Source organism: Myodes glareolus, chromosome X (genome assembly GCF_982192425.1).
Source record: "Myodes glareolus chromosome X, mMyoGla1.1, whole genome shotgun sequence".
NCBI lineage: Eukaryota > Metazoa > Chordata > Mammalia > Rodentia > Cricetidae > Myodes > Myodes glareolus.
Genome location: NC_142053.1, coordinates 48,285,826 through 48,303,140, shown reverse-complemented (window position 1 = coordinate 48,303,140; position 17,315 = coordinate 48,285,826). Strand labels below are relative to the sequence as shown.

The window sequence follows — 17,315 nt, the reverse complement described above, 5'->3', positions numbered from 1 at the left end:
AGCAGGAAGAAACTGGGGGCGAGCGTTTGCATGGCCCCAGACGACTAGCTCAAAGAAGTGTCGGGGCTCCTCAAGCTTCTACACAGATGGTCAGATGTTGGGGAAAAAACATTGTTCGCATTCTCATTGTCCCCTGTGGTCCTCTTCTGGCTAATCACATCCGAGCAAATTGTACCTCTTACTGAGCAGGAGGGGAAGGGAGAAAGGAAAGGATAAGGCAGAAGGATGAACCTGGGGTCAGTCAAGGTCGGACTAGGTAGAATGGTGAAAACGGTCCAGGTTTCCACTTTGAGAGGGCAGTAGGCATGGTTATGCAGTCCCGCTCTGTGGGACAATTATCTGCCATGCCATCAGCACCCTAGCTAATGCTGGTTGCCAATATCTCCCTTACTATGGAGATTGTGGCACCAGGGCCAGGACACAGGCTGCACGTGTCCCTTCGGCCTCACTGAGCACCTTCCATGTGTCTTCCCCATTGCTCTGTCAAAGTCGGGTCTGCTTTCCTGGATTCTCTTGGAGATAGGCATGACTTTCCCACCCCATCTCCAAGCCTGCAATTACTGAGAGGCTCCTTGCACAGCTGCGGAGTGGCAGAAGGTCAGGACTTCCCTAGCAAATGGGCCTGTGTCTCCATTAGGAGCCGCTGTGGTGCCGCGGCTCTATCATGCTGCTCTTAGGATGGAAAGAGGTAGCTCAGAGGCAGAAGCAGATAGAAAAGCTCTGTTCCTCTTTCTTCGGACCAGAAAGATATGAACTTGTGCTGGATAGCACCTCCATGGAGACTGGGCAGGCGTTTGGAGCCAGTTTCTTGACCTTCTTCTGAATAGCTAGGTGCCAGGTTGACAGCAGGAACTGACAGTGTGTTCTTGCTAGGTGACCCTCCTGGCTTGACCCAAATTCAGCAAATGCCAGGCTGATTCTGCACATCTTTTCTTGGGCCCTCTGAGAAGAGAAGAGTACCACTGAGGAGGCTTCAGCTCAAGTTGCAGTGGATTCATATAGTTCCTTCTTGGCCTTGGAGACCTTTAGGATGACCTTCCAAAGCTGAGGCGGTTTTCTTCCATGAGCTCACACTTACATTCTAGAACAGAAGTGCCAGTGCCCGTCATGGTCCTTTATCAAAGGCTGTAGTGGAGAGGCATCTAGCCACGCCCAGTGGTACAGGCACATAGTCCCAGCTTCTTTGAAGGTTGAGGCACAAAGATTGCGAGTTCAAGGTCTGCCTCAACACCAGGGCTAGGGAAAGAAGAGATGTTCTCACAGCTCCAGCTGGGCTTTCCCCAAGCACCAAGGTCAAAAATCCCCTCAGGCCATGGTCTCTGTGGAAAGGAGAAAAAGTCTGGCCTCACAGAAGTTGTTGACTCCTAACTAGCCAAGCCCAGGACTCAGTCTACCAGGCCAAAAGAATGCTGTTAACCCTGTAACGGGGGCAGGGAGCACCGCTTCTTTGCAAACCTGGAAGAAATGGGAGAATGGGAAGGTGGTGGGGAAGGAATCCGCTCCCTCACAGCACTTGACCAAAGCAAACATTTCACTTATTCGCTAAACATATGTTTCTCAAAGACCCACCATGACAGACATTGGGAATACAGCTGGACATAGCAGTTGTGATCCTTTCGGTGGTTGCCTTCACATAGCTTACAGTCTAGTGGGGAAAATATGGACAGATGGTTCAGGTATGATGACAATACAGAAGTAGCTTGTCATTTACATCGAGCAAACGCAGCAGTCCTAATAGCACCTGCATTTGACAGCCAAAGACCCACTGAAGTGGCAAAAAAAAATTCCAGAAGCAGGGCCAGCAAGGTGGCTCAGTACAGGCACACGCCAAAAAGATTGAAGACCTAAGTTCAATCCCCAGGACCCACATGGTGGAAGGAGAGAGCCAACTCCCACCATGCCCATGATGCTACCCATGCACCTATATAAATACATACATGATGCACACAGACAGCTTCCATCTCTTCCCAGTCCTGAGGTCCCTGTTTCTGCTGGGTAACCTAAGAAAATAAGGCTTTGGAAATCCCATTTAGGATCTCGGTTAAAGAAACCCACTCTACATTTTCTAACATGTTTAAAAACAGTTTACTGTGCTGCACTGAATAGTCTTATTTTATATATACATATGTATGTCTATGTGTATATGTATATGCAGACATTATCAGTTTTCATGTACATATAAGCCAGCAAGCTGAGTGTGGTGATTCATGTGTGTAATCACAACACCCAGGAGGGTGGTGTAGGAGGATTACAAATTCAAAACCAGCCTAGGCTACAAAATGAGATCCTGCCCCCACTCCACCTTCCAAAAAACATCCAGAAACATTCATAGAAAGTTAGAGTGAACATGGTACTCTTTTCTTTTCTTTTTTGATGGGTCAGAAAGACCATGAGATTCTTGCAAAGCTTCTATGTCATGAGTATGACCAATGAGCACGACACTATAAAAATACACCAGGGCCAAGTCTACAAAGCTGCTTGAGTCAATCTTGTGTTGGCTGTATGTATAATGTAAATATGAGCATGTCTCACGTATATATTATATATTCACAGCATATATATTTTAGCATAATTCTAGTCAGTTCTCTGCCCTGTTCTTTGCAAGCAATTTTGAGTTGACCTTGTGAGTGACCGAGTACAGACGGGTAAACTAGGGCACCTCCACCCCCCTGCTTAGGAAAAGCTGATGAGCAATTCAGATAGATTTACAAGGTGAGAGGCAAGCTGTCCCAGCCATCAACCAAATGCACCTGACTTTACCCCAGTACTTCTAACCTGCCTAGAGGAGACTCAGGATTCTCTAGGCACATTCTCTCCTGGAAGTCATAATACCAGTGGTGGGCTAGATATCACCTGACCTTGGCAGTATGGTACGGGGAAGTATTTCTTCCTTCAGGGAAGCCAACCACCTTTAGATCTAGTCTTTATCTAAGAGAGAAGAGTTGTCACTTGTTTATTCGCTATAACCATGGGAGCCACCTCTGATAGCAGCGCGTTGCCAGGTGGCTACCCTGATGGCTCAGTTGTCTCCTAGGTAGTTATCGTCTGGAGCATTTCTAGTCCTGCAGATGATGCCGTCAGGTAGAGACACATCATAAACCAAGGCGCTTATTGCCCTTCTGCACTTCCTTAACTCTCAGAGGCCTGGATGGAGGATGGATCATCAAGTACTAATTCCTCAACTGATCCAGGGTTTCCTGCCTCAGCCAGTAAGACATGAATGAAGCCCACACAGTGTGATTACACTGAATCTGTATAAAGGTGAACAACATGGTCTATGGAAAACTCCTAGCATATAAAGGCAGAGAGACTTGGGTTCCAAGCCCTTCTCTGTCGTACCTTCACTGTATAAACATGGACAAATCCCATAAACAGCCTCAGTTTACCTGTCATTAAAATGGGGGAATGATAATCATATAGACACTACACACCTTCTGAGAGATCTGACAAGATAATGTGAGATAAACTACATAAAGTCCTTTCACAATGCAAAGCACTTTTAAAAAATCTTTTCTTAAGAGTTCAAAGTTCATCATGTGCCAAGTCACCACGTTTTTGATTTTGTTTTTTTTTTTAACTTTCGTTTTTAAAGATTCCTTGGTAGGTAAAGAAGTGGGGAAGATCCGGGGAAAAAGTTGGGGAAGGAGTATGACACCACATCCAGATCTATGGAGGAGTCAGGCTTTTGTTTGTTTGGTTTTTGTTGCTGTTTTTGAGCAATGATCTCACTATATTATCCTGGCTGGTCTGGAACTCACTATATAGACCAGGCTATTCTTGAACTCACAAAGATCCGTTCATCTCTATTCTAAGTGCTGGCATTAAAGGCATGTGCCACCATGCCTGGATGAGACGTTTTAATTTTACAAGCAGAATTATTCATATATAATCTCCAAGCCATAAAAATGTTTCATTTAAAATTTATAGATCCATTTGTTTTGAGACAGGGTCTCACTACGTATCCCTGGATTGCATGGAACTCGCTATGTAGAACAGCCTGACCTCAAACTCACAAAAATTTGTTGCCTCTCCTTCCCCGGTGCGAGATTAAAGGCCTGTGCCAACATGCCTGGGTACAGTCCCATTTTTAGTATATTTAATATAGCCAGGCAGCAGTGGCACACGCCTTTAATCCTAGCACTCAGAAGGCAGAGGCAGTAGATCTTTGTGAGTTCGAGGCCAGTCTGCTCTACAAAGCGAGTTCTAGGACAGCTTAGAGCTATTACACAGAGATATATATAAAATTAGCCTAGATATATACATATATAAATATAGTATATATTATATTAATGTAATGTTTATTTAGCATATTTATAGGGTTATACAACCATCTAGTTTTAGAACATTTTTATCACTTGAGCTGGGTCTGATAGCACAATTCTGTAATCACATCTACTGGTTAGGCTGAGTATGGAGTATCAAGGACTACACGGGCTATAAAGTGAGTTCAAGGCCAACCTGAGTAAGTTGGTGTTAGCTTGTCTCAAAATGAAAAGTAAAAAGAGCATGCATAATGCAACAGGTTCAACCCCAAGTACAAAAAAAAATTTCACCACTCCTAAAGAGAAAAAAAAATGCAGGAACATAACAGTCGCTCCACATATTGTGTCCTGTCTGCTACCCACACCAAGCAGCCACTGCTCTGAAGCTTTGTCTCTATAATGTTGCTTATTCTGAGTGTTTTACATAAATGGAATCATATAATAGTCTTTTGTGCTTTGCTTTTTACACTTAGCATAGTATTTTCAAGGGTTATTCATGTTATATCATACAGCTATACATTGTTCCCTTTTCATTATATAATATGCTGATATAGAATACATATTATTTATTGGTTCATTAGTTGATAGACATTTTGGTTGCTTTTACCTTTTAACTATTATAAATAATGATGTTGGACATTCATGCCCAACTTTTTGTGAGGATGTAGGTTTTTATTTCTCTTCATTATAAGCCTAGGTGCAGAGCATACAGTCAAATGATAACTATGTTGAATTATTAGAGGAACTGCTTATTTTTCAAAATGACTCAATCGTTTCACAATCCTACCAATAATAGTAGAGAAGTATAACTTCATCGGATCTTCACCAATATTTGTTATTACTTGTCTTGTTACATCCATCATAGTGGATAGAAGAGACAGCTACTGATGTTTATTTGCAGTTCATGAATGGTCAATGATATTGAGCATCTTTCATGGGCTCATTGGCCTTCAGTATGTCTTCTTTGGTGAAATATCCATTCAAAACTTTTGTACATTTTTAAGTTGAATCATTGGTCATAAATAAGATAGTTTGTGTATGCACATTTAATTCTATTGCACTGACTGTCAATATTACATTATCTTGATTATTATTGCTTTGTACCAAATTTGAAATCATTATCTTCATTCTTTTTTCTCCTTTTTCAAGATTGCTTTAGTTTATTCTGTGTACTTTGCGATTCAATGTGACTCTTATAATTGACTTGTCAATTTTCTACAAAGTCAGCTGGGATTCTGATAAGGATTATGTTGAGTCAGTAGATCAGTTTGAGAAGTATTGCCATCTTAAGTTGACAGTGGTACGATATGAGGCATGCTAGTACATGAATGTAGAATTTTTCTACTTATTTGTCTAATTTGTTTCACTAATGTCTTACAAACTTCAGTATACAGTCTTGCTATTCTTTTTAAAAATTTATACCTAGTGTTTGATATTCATTATGTCTAGTAAGTCATTTTAATTATTCTTTTGAGTTCAAAGTTTCACAGAACTGTGGGCTCAAAAGTAATTTTCTTATATTAATATGGGTTTATAAATAGTATATTTCTAGGTTCATCATGGTGACAGACACCTTTAATACTAGTACTGAGGAGGCAGAAGCAGGCAAATCTGCGTGCGTTCAAGGCTAGTTTGGTCTACACGGCAAGTTCCAGACCATCCAGGGATGTACAAAGTTACCCTGTCTCAAAAGAAAGTATGTTTTTAAATAATGATTTAACACTATTTATAGCACACTATAAGAAACTGACAAGTGTAACTGAAAGCTTATCTCCCACCCACCAGTTTCTGAATAACCATTCTGAGGCTTAATATTAATAACAAACTGTTTGACCTGTTAGTTCAGGCTTATTATTAACTAGCTCTTACAACTTGAATTAACCCGTTTCTATTATTCTATATTTTACCATAAGGCTCATGGCTTGTTACCTCACATCTTGCTTCTCCTGACTCCGCCTTCTTTCTCTCTCTGTCTCTGCTTAGATTTCATGCTTGGCTATATTCTGTCCTGCCATGGGCAAAAGCAGCTTCTTTATTAACTATGGTAATAAAACACATTCACAGCACACAGAGGGGCATCCCACATCAGGCAACAATAACATCAATAATTCTGGGATGATGTGGCAGAGGCCACAGTGGGCACATGGGGGCTTAAGAGTCAGACAGAGGTGAAATCCTAAACCAAGCAAGTCGAGGCATGCAAGCCAATGAGCTCAACACTTGAAAGACAGAAGCAGAAGAGCCAGGAGTTTCAAGGCCATTCCCTGCTACACAGCAAGTTCATGGTTGGCCTGAGCTACCCAAGACCTTATCTCAAAGCAAAGAAATGACCAAACACAAAATAAGGGAAATCTTGCTCCACTAAGGTCACCTCATAGTGTAGACCAAATTTCCTGACTTAGGTCCTTTCCTCACCTACAAAAGCCCAAAACCCTTCTCCATCTTCCCTATCCACTGGTTTGTGACGTCTGTGATTATAGCAGTTATGTGCAATATTTAAGAATTTATCAGACATTTTCAAATATTTTACTTTTCAAAAAACATTTTTTCATGTCAGACATGGTAGTGTATAACTATAATCCCAGCACTCAGGGGACAGGGCAGGAGAAATATCTCAGTTAAAGGACAACCTGGTCTAAATCGTGAGGTCCAGGACAGCCAGGACCATGGAGAAAGACCCTGTCTCAACAAAAAATATTTTTAGTTAACATACAAAATAATAGTTCTCATTACATCGTTTTCACGTGTATATATTGTTACAATTTTCTCAATCACTCTCCCCACTCTCTTCCCATATCCCCCCTCATCTTTCACTCATTCCCTTTATTCCAGGTCAGTCAGAAATACATAGTGGACCCTGTTACCCCCAACGGTGATGGGGAAAAGGAGTGATGATATCTATTAACTACTTATCATGAAAGCACAAGGACCTGAATTTGATTCCCAGTTCCCATGCACAGTGGCATGCAACTATAATCCCAGCACTGGGGAGGTGAAGGCAGGAGGCTGTGGGACAAGGTGGCCAGTGAGTCTAGCTAAATTAATGAGCTTCGGGTTCTGTGAGAGACCTTATCTTAAAAACTAGATAGTTGGCAAGATGGCTCAGTTGGTAAAGGTACCTGCCACCAAGTCTGACAACTTGAGTTCCATTCCTGGAACCCACAGGATGAAAGGAGAGAATCAACTTCTGCAAATTGCCCTTTGACCCCCAGAAGCACATTGTGGCATGCATGCGTATGAGTAAGTGTGTTTAATGTGCGCATGAACACACACACACACACAAGCATCCATATGCAACACAATGTGAGAGGATGTAATTTAAAATACTTTTGAATGAAAAAATAAGTGTAAAATAGGAGGAGAGAAGTTGAGAAATACGCCTAACATTGACCTCTGGCCTTCATTTGCACAAGTACATACATACATACACACACACACACACACACACACACACACACACACACACACCAAGGGTTAAAATGTAGCTCAATTGATAGAGTGCTTGCTTCACATACATAAAACCCTGACTTCAATCCCCAGCACCACATTAACTGGGTATGATGATATGTAACTATAACATCTATAACATCAGCTTCCATGAAGCAGAGAAAAGAGGATCAGAAGTTCAAGAACAGCCCTGGAAACAAAAGACCCTGTCTCAAAAAAACAAAACAAATTCCACTGTGTACATGTATCACGTTTTTTCCTTTTTTTTTCTTCCCCCTCCCCCTTTGAGAACAGAGCCTTATATATTCTAAAATTTCCTTGAACTTGCTAGATAGCCAAAGATGACAGGATTATCTTCAACTCCTGATCCCCCTGCCTCCAGCTCCCAAATGCTGTGATTATAGGCATGTGTCACTTTAACCAGTTTTCTTCTTTTTTAAAATGTGATGCAGGCAATCAGACCCAGGGTTGGGTGCAGGCAAAGCAACTACACTACCAGCTGAGCTATATCCCAAGTCTCTGGAAAAGCTTTGTTTGTTTGTTTGTTTGTTTGAGACAGGGTTTGTCTATGTAACCCTGGCTGTCCTAGAACTCACTCTGTAGACCAGACTGGTCTTGAACTCACAGAGATCCACCTGCCTCTGTCTCTCACCCAAGTGCTGGGATTAAAGGCCACCACAGCCCGTCAAGGGCTTTTTTAACAAATAACATTTACTATGTTGAAGAAATTTCCTTGGAGTCTAGTTTGTTGAGTTTTACCCCTATAAGGCTCTTGTGTTTTTCAAATGTTTTTGTACCTTTCAAAATGAACATGTATATTTTATTCTCTATTATCATGCTATATTGCATGAATTAATCATGGATTTTTCAGGGCTCAAGAGATTGGCCAGTGGTTAAGAGCACCACTGGCTACTCTTCTAGAGAATTCAAGTTTGATTCTCAGCAGCTATCTGACATCTCACATCTCTCTGTAACTCTAGTCCCAGGGGATCTAATACTCTTTTCTGGCTTTCATGGGCACCAGGCACTCAAGTGATATACAGACATTATGCACGCAAAATACCCATACACATAAAATAAATTTTTAAAATAATTGATTTTTCATGTCAAAACGACTTTGCATTGATGCAGTAAATACCCACTAGTATGCAATTACTGCTAAGTAATTCTTTTTATGTGTTTCTGGGTTCCATTTGCTGGTATTTTGTTGATGGATTTTGTGTCTATATTTGTAGACATTTTGCTTGTAAGATACAGTGGTCTGCAGTTTAATTGTGATGTCTTTATTTGGTTTTTGTATTAAGATAATACTAGCCTCAGAATGAGCTGAGGGGTATTCTGGTCTCCTTTTACTTTTCTCCCTGTTTTATTTTGAAGACAGTGCCTCGCTATAGCCAAGACTGGCCCAGGGCTCACTATATAGCTTAGGCTGTCCTCTGCCTGGTTCATGGTGATCTTTCTGCCTCAGTCTCTCCAGTGCTGGATGGTGAAAGCAAAAGGACAAGAGTTCAAGGCCAGTTTCAGAAACATAGTATTCTTAAGACTCTAACGACTTGAATTGCATGTACTTCTTTCAATTCAGACCAGTTTTACCATCATGTATTTGGGACTCAATTGCTGGGTGCCTGTATGATGTTTCTGTTCTAGCTATACGTGTTAGTGAAAGGTAACACTGATACATTCATCTGGCCTTGATCTGGAGTTTGGAAAGCATTCAAAGTTTGAAAAGCATTTAATGTTTGGTTTTCCAATACCATGGCCACCATGATGATTAGCTATACAAATTCTGAAGTCTCTCCAACCTGGACTCAATCTCAGGTTGCCACTTACAACCCTTGTGACTTTAAGTCTGTTCCTTCCTTTTTAAAATGGGGATATTGATACCTGCCTCACTGGTTTAGGAAAACAGAATGGGATTACATGTAATTTATCATGTCTTCATTAGTTAGTTTGTTTTTGTTTGTTTGAGACAGGGTCATCTGAATCCCAAACTGGTTTCAAACTCACTATGTAGCCGAGGACTTCCTTAAACTCCTAATCATTCTACCTATACTTCCCAAGATCTAGAATTACAGGCATGTGCCATCAAGGCCAGCTTTGTGATGGCTTTTCACCTGTCTGCGGCTAGCAGAGCAGGCTCGCATCGTCTGAGTGTAGCCTCGTAGATGATGTGAGATGAGTTCCCAAAACAGTGTGATAGAGAACCCACTCAGAGATAGAATTTGCTGTGGATAGGGCTCATATGCACATACCTGCTATCAAGAGCATGAATACAGGACAGTAATAAGCTTTAAGGATTATAGAAATCGAGTCCCATGCTCATTCCACATACAACACCCCACCATACTCTCTTACACACTACAAATTCTGATGGACTCCTGGCATAGGCATTTTTGAAATGCAAGTTCTCGGGACTTGTACTAGCCAGAGACGGGGTTTTTCTGTAGCTTTGGAGCCTGTCCTGGAGTTAGCTCTTGTAGTTCAGACTGGCCTCGAACTCATGGAGATCTGCCTGCCTCTGCCTCCTGAGTGCTGGGATTAAAGGTGTGAGCCACCACCGCCGGCTTAATTTTGATTTTTTGTTTGTTTGTTTGTCTCCTTGGTTTTTGAGACACAGTCTCATACCATAGCCCAGGCTGCTGCTTACCGTGGAGCCTAGGGTTGCCTCAAACACATGGCAGTCCTTCTCCATCAGTCTTCTAAGTGTGAGCTACCATGCTCAGCTTGTACTAGCCAGTTTAACACCTTCTCAGCAAACACAGTAGCTTCTCATATCAATTTCTTGGACTAGAAGAGATCCAAGATAACAGGAGAGCGAGCTCCAGAGTGTTGGCAGTAGGTATGGGTTCACAAAGGGATGGGGGCAGTGACAGAAACAGGAACAGATCTTAACATAAACATAAAGCAAACCTCATCTCCTTAGGAATGTTTCCAGCGGACTCTCAAACAGCCAGATCCATGGAAGAATCCTGTGGTATCTGACCTCAAAGCATGCTTTTTCCCTTTTCAGAGCTGATGAGACTTTTGCTTCCCTGGACATCACATTTTATTCACTCTGCTTTCAGTATCAGCAGTGACATGATCCATCTGATCCCCTCTCCCTAATCTCTAGCAGTCTGCTCTCTCTCTCCTCTCCCTCCTCTCTCCTCTCTCCTCTCTTCTCTCTCTCTCTCTTCTCTCTCTCTCTCTCTCTCTCTTTCTCTCTCTCAATGCCCAAGGGGCTCAGATACCATCCTCAGCAGCAGGCTCAACCACGCATTTTTTTTTTGTTTTAGATCACATGCACAGCTCCCACCGCCCTATCACTGGGGGCCACCTGGGGAAAAAGGAGAGTAGTTATGTGGGCAGCGTGGGCACCAGCCCTAGGAAGTCGAGCCGATGCACGACCCCGCCTGCCGACTCCGAGCTTGTCAGCTTCTGCTACCTCCACATGCGGGAACAAAGGAAGGAGCAAGAAAGCAGGACAGATGTCAACGAGAACCTAATCTTCTTTGAAGAAACCAGACCCCGGACCAAATCAGACCCCACATCCAAAAGCTCTGGCCAAGGTTATGAGGTGATTCCCGATGACTTTGATGCAACCAGCCTAGACCATGAGCCTTGTGCCAGCAGGGCCCGGTCCTACACTTTGGACAATTCCCTTGGGGCTGAAGCCCTGAATTTCTACTGTGACTCTTGCAAAGTCAAACTCCAGGAGCAGCTGGGGCCTCGAAAAGGTGGGAGGCCTGGATCCTCTCGGGACAATATGGTAGACTTAATGTCCCTCCCACCACCAGGAAGTGAGGAAGAAGAGGAAGAAGAAGATGAGACAACTTCTCTGTTGCCTGCCATTGCAGCTCCACCCCCTGGTTTCCGAGACAACAGCTCTGATGAGGATGATCCCAAGCGCAGGGCGGCTCAAAGTCAGGAGCAAGGACGTCACCTGCGTGGGCTCCTGTATGATGAGATTCCAGTGACGCTGATTGACAGTGTACAGACCCGGACAGTACGAGATCATGCCCAGGAGCTGGATGATGCTCTGGTGTCTACTCTGCAGGCCCTAGAAGCCCTGGCTGCTTCAGAGGATGGACCCCATCCTCCACCCCCACAGACTGCAGGTAATAGCCCAGTCTTCCTTCCTCTTGACTTTTCCTCCTTCTGGTCCAGGACTGTCCAGTAGTCAGCACTGCTTCTTTTCAAATAGTTGTTTGAGTGACAATGGCATATCAAAGGCAATGAATTGGCAGCGATAGCTTAGGTCTAAGAAAAAGGAAGCTACAGAGAAGAGATGCGGTTCTAGTTAGAACTCTGTCCCTCATGACCGCATATCTCTAGACAGTTATTGCACGTGGAACCCACAACAGCTATAGATCAAGGCCAGGGTTAAGGAGCAGGAATATAGAAGAGACCCAGAAACAGACAAAGAACAACAGCATGCTCCAAAAGACCAATTAATTTCCAAAATGACCTGTGATCAGGACAGCCAAGAGCCATCTCTACTCAGGGCTGGGGTCTTCAGCCTGTCTGAGAACATGAACTCTGAGGCACAGGCAGTGCGACCCATGGCAAGGCACTTACTCTCGTCTGTGTGTCACCATGGCAATTGCTTCACACAGCCTGAAGATTAAATGACATCACTCAGACAGAACACTTGGTTGTACCACCTCACACACAGTGAGGGATCCGTAATCAGTAGCTATCTGTTAACTATTAATTGGTAGGAGAACCATGCTACATGCTTGTTATTCTCTATTAGAGATGCATGCAAATCCATCTCCTGAAAGGCACACATATGTACACACGCACATGCACACGCACACGCACACACACACACCCCTTTTTTATAACCTTATATTTGGGTAGCCTCCTGAATGTTTGTCCCCAACCCAGGCTGGCATTACTCTTCACACCTCATCAGGTGCTCCAAAACTGGTTTCCAGGTCCAAGGCCCACATGGCTGCCAGAGGGAGAAGCTTGGCTAAACGGCCTCAGCTGCAAGAACTGTAGACAGTCCTGGCCAGATGAGGAGGAGCCGAACAGCACCTCTCTTTGCCAACTCTCTTCAGGACAATTAACAGAAATTTCCTAGCTGTTGAATCTAAAAACAGCATTGATTGGCATGTTGTTTTACATGTTAATTTACCACCAAACTGCCAAGATCTTCTTTTTTGGTGTTCCTTTTTTTGGATTCCAACCTTTCACACCCCCTTCTCACATCTTGTTCTGCTTTGTGCGCGCTCTTCTTGGCTCCTCCCCCTCAGCTCTATGGTTTTCTCTGGCTTGACTGGGTTTCCCCCGGCGTGAAATACTGCTGCTACCTACCACTTCTCCAGGAAAACTCAAGATATGGTTGGAAAAAGACCTTGATACTAGTAAATGTGACAAGTCTCATTCTTGTTCCTCCAGGTCTGATTGTGCTGGCCACAATCACTCCTGAATCATCGCTGGACTCGGGCCATGAAACCAACTCTTCGGAGCTCACAGATATGTCGGAGATGATGTCGGCCATGAAGCAGCATCAGAACGCCACCTACTTCCTGGCCCAGCACCTCAACAAGGACAGCCTCCTTGCCCGAAAGGACCTGCCCTTCAGAATCCAGAGCTGCTCAGCTCAGGCTGTTCTCACCGCCCCTTATGCCCTTGGGCCCCCAGATCCCAACCCATCCCTCCAGCCAGCTGTCACTGGCCAGAGTCCTGGACCCCCTGGTGCCCGGAGAAAGCTGCCTCAGTCAGAAGCCCAGGTGCAGGGAGAGAGAACATACTCCCTGGCCGTGCACCCAGCACTGTCCCCACAACTTAGTGAGCAGAAGAATCTGAGCCTTCTTCCCCCAGTTCCTGAGGACAAAGGACCAGGCCACACTAGGGCAGGCCTAGAGATGTCACTGAGGGCAGCCACACCATCCCTCGGTGAAGAGCAGGTCTCAGAGCTAAGGGAAAACTTGCCCAAGGAAGTCAGGTTGAGCCCTAAGCTTATTCTGGATCCAAAAGGCAATGTGACCCCAGCCATCATCTCGGCTGCCCTACAGCAGGTAGTACACAGTAAGAGTCTAACTACTCCTGGCACAGCCTTGGCCACACCCTCCAACAGCGGGGAGAGAAGGCTAGAGGCTGGCATGGGGAGGCCTGAGGTCACCATGGGCAGGCCAGAAGTTAGCCTGATGAGCAGCAATGCCAACAAGAATCTGAAGTTTAAAATGAGCCCCGGTGCCCTGGAGACCACACGGAATTCTCAGCAGCAGCTGGGCGCAGAGGTCTCTGCCAGCTCCAGAGCGCCCACCAGCAGCCGGGCTGACAACCTCCACCTTTCCCCACAAGAAGACAGGTTTCCTGTTCAAAGTTTCCCTCCTAAGAGCTATCTATCCAGAGCGAGTCGAGACTCGGTGGGCAAGCAAGCTACCGGGGAGGTGGTAGGCAAGCTTGGGCCAGAGGGTGCTAAGCCTCCCCCTAACAAGCAGAGCACAGTCTCTGGCCATGGGGAGAAAGGGCAGCTGGAGAGCATATCCAGAAGCAGCAAGTTTGAGGAGACCAGCCTGGTCCCCCGGGCTGGCTATCCCATGGCTCTGCAGAGCCCAAGCTGCCAGGCTCGAAGCCACAGCCCTAGCTGCCAGATTCGAAGCCACAGTCCCAGCAGCCTGTCCCGTGGCCCCAGCCCCAGCTACCATCCTAGAGGCCAGAGCCCTCTGAGGCCTCTGGCCACCAGCCGTCAGGTCAGCACCATGCCCTCTAGGAAGCTTGAAACAACCCTGGATGGAGCCCACGCAGCCTCTGAAGGCCCCACAAAGCCTAAGTCATCCCGAGGTCCTTTCCGACTGCGCAACTTATTCTCTGCCACCTTCCCGACCCGCCAGAAGAAGGAAACAGATGAGCGACAGGCCCAGCTGCAGAAGGTAAAGCAGTATGAATTGGAGTTCCTTGAGGAACTTCTAAAGCCACCAAGCCAGGGGGAGCTTCCAGGCACAGAGTACCTGCAACCCCCAGCACCTGGCCGCTGCAGCTGCCAGCTGCGCAGTAGCCCTGTGCAGCAGGGACCTGGCATGTCTCGTGAACAGAGGCGCAGCTGTGACTGCAAGCGCATCTGCCGAGGAGGACGGCCTCAAGCTGCCCAGACCCCAGTGCCTGCTGGCCTTCGGGAGAGGGAGAGGGTCCCGCCTACCCAGAGGCAGCCAGAGGCTGGCCCAGGCTTGAGTTTTGGTAGTCCCATCAATGACCAGCGCATCCGTTCTACCAGTCTGGAGTCCCGTGAGTGCCGGTCAGACCCTGAGAGTGGTGTTTCTTGCCTGAGCACCTGTGCCTCGGGGGGTGAGTGTTTGGGAGACCCCAACTACAGGAAACTGATGCGCCGCTACAGTATCAGCGAGCTGGACCAGGGTGACAGGGCCTCCCTGACCTCAGATGTCTACCCGCATCCCCCCTTGGGAATGCTGCCTAGAGAGGTCAAGGAGATAGAGACCGGCCTCCCGCTAGTCTTGGGTCCAAAAGGCACTAAGTGTGCAGAGTCACCAACTCTTGGAGAGCCCTCCTACGTCCAAGTGGCCCCTGAGAGCAAAGGCCCCAGGCAGATGGCTGTGTTTTCACTGCCAGAGGAGGTATACCGGAGGCCAGCCGATCTAGATGAGGACAGTGAGACCAGCAAGTGCTGTTCTATCCGCTACTGCTTCTATTACCGCAAGTGCAACATGGCAGACGATGCCAGCGATGGCAAGGACGAGCTCTCCTATTCCATTCCCATGAAGATTCTGCCTGGCATGAAGTTGGACGAGCAGGTGGTACCTGTGGTGAGCAGAACCCTGCAGGTCCTGGATGCCGCCACCTGCAGCAGCAGCCCCGAGGCCTCCCACACCCAGGAAATCGACCTTCGGGTTTCCACCTTTGAGGGGAGCCTGGCTAAAATCAATGCGCTACGGGCCCACGCCTATGGCCTCCCTGACGGCTTCCTAGCAGCCCGCCTGGACACCAATGAGCTGCTGACAGTCTTGCGGCAGTGTGTGGCCAGCCCCGAGGCACGTGCCCCCAAGCCCTATGTCTCTCAGATTTCTGAGTACAAGCTTGAGCTAGCTCTCAAGTTCAAGGAGCTCCGGGCCTCCTGCCGCCGAGTAGCCAATGTGGACAAGAGCCCCACTCACATGCTGGCGGCCATCACAGGCAGCTTCCAGGTGCTGAGCAGCCTCATTGAGACCTTTGTGCGGCTGGTGTTCATCGTGCGCTCGGAGGCCCAGCGCCAGGAACTGCTGGCCAAAGTAGAAGAGGTCGTGAGGAATTACACCTTCCTGCTGCGTGCAGCTGAGGAGTCCACAGCCAGGAACCTTAACCAGCAGCAGCAGCAGCAGCAGCAGCAGCAACAACAACAACAGCAGCAGCAGCAGCAATCGCTGCCACCACTGTCGCTGCCAGCAGCCACAGGGCACCCACCAGACTCCCCATCATCGACTGTTATGAGCACATTCACACACTCCTTAAAAACCCTTATTAAGTAGGGCACTTGCCTAGGCTTGTCCCCTCCCCACCCATTGGTCCCAGGTTTGAGCTTTGTGGTCTTTGCATCTCGTGGTAAGTGTGTGTGTGTGTTGGGCCAGTCAGGGTCCAAGAGCCTAACCGTCTCTGAGGAGTGAAAACTCCCTGGACAAAGGCTCTCTATTAAGGGCTGCAGGCTTAGCTGCTGCCCTGGGTGTCCTCACCCCTTCCTGGCCTCTGGGCGTCACTGTGAGGGCAAAGGCCCCTCGCCATTACACGCCCACCACAGAGTTGTATTTTATCTCTTCTCTGGGGCTGGTAGGTGACGTCAGGTTCACCTCCTGCTCTGAGTTGGGCACCAGGGGAGCCAGAACCTGGAGCTCCTCCTAGCATCTGCTGCCTCGCAGAGGGCAGTGACAATAGCAGTAGGTCACAGCGCCAAGCCAAGGAGAGAGGGCGCTCGTTCCAGATGCTCCCACCCACCATGGGCTCCTTTGCACCTGGCAGGAGCCACTTCAAAGGCCAGCGCCCAGGTAGGAGATGTGCAGAATACAGCCACGATGGGCTGTCAGTGGCTGGCACAACAGGCTGGCAGCCTTGGGAGCCCTTGCCCCCAGGTTCAATAGCTCTATACCAGCCATCCCCAAAGTGCCCTGCCCCACACTGATGGGCAGGACAGCTCAGTTCATTAGGGAGCAAGCCTCTGAGATCACCTCACTTGTTTTGGGTAAGGTACCTGGTGAAAATGTCTGCTCTGGGGAGGCCCAGCGCAGGTGTCCGAGCCTGCCTGGCTCAGCCCAGCAGCCCTGTGCAGGAGCTGTTGCCTGAGGTGTGTGGCTCCTCTTTCAACATCTCTATCAGATAGACTGTCCTTAGGAGTTTGACGTAGCTACAGATTGGGATGGGAGGGTGGGGGGAGGGGGGAGGGGTGGGGGTGTTGATGACTATATCTTAAACTTCTGGAAGCTAGCGTGATATGTTAATCCTGAGTATATGCTTTTGGCTGTGTATTGACCCTGTGGATTTGTGTCTCTAAGAAAAGAAGCTGAGCGCCTTACCCGGTGCACCTGCACCTCTCCCTCTCTGGAACCATCTGGAAGGGAATTCACAGTTTAGTATCCTCCTTGACACTCATCTATTGCCGCTGCTTCCACTACCACCAACACCACCACCACC

General features: G+C 46.8%; 1 protein-coding gene across 1 annotated transcript in view; it reads left to right on the top strand.

Moving 5' to 3' along the window:
• The window catches only part of Frmpd3 (FERM and PDZ domain containing 3), a 51,467-nt gene extending 34,433 nt beyond the window's left edge, over positions 1–17,034 (top strand). The window contains exons 10-11 of the mRNA XM_085684995.2: positions 10,985–11,806; positions 13,095–17,034. Coding sequence (XP_085541121.1) covers positions 10,985–11,806; positions 13,095–16,162 — 3,890 coding nt within the window. The 3' untranslated portion in view covers positions 16,163–17,034. The remainder of the gene's footprint in view (positions 1–10,984; positions 11,807–13,094) is intronic.
• Positions 17,035–17,315: the final 281 nt, after the last annotated feature.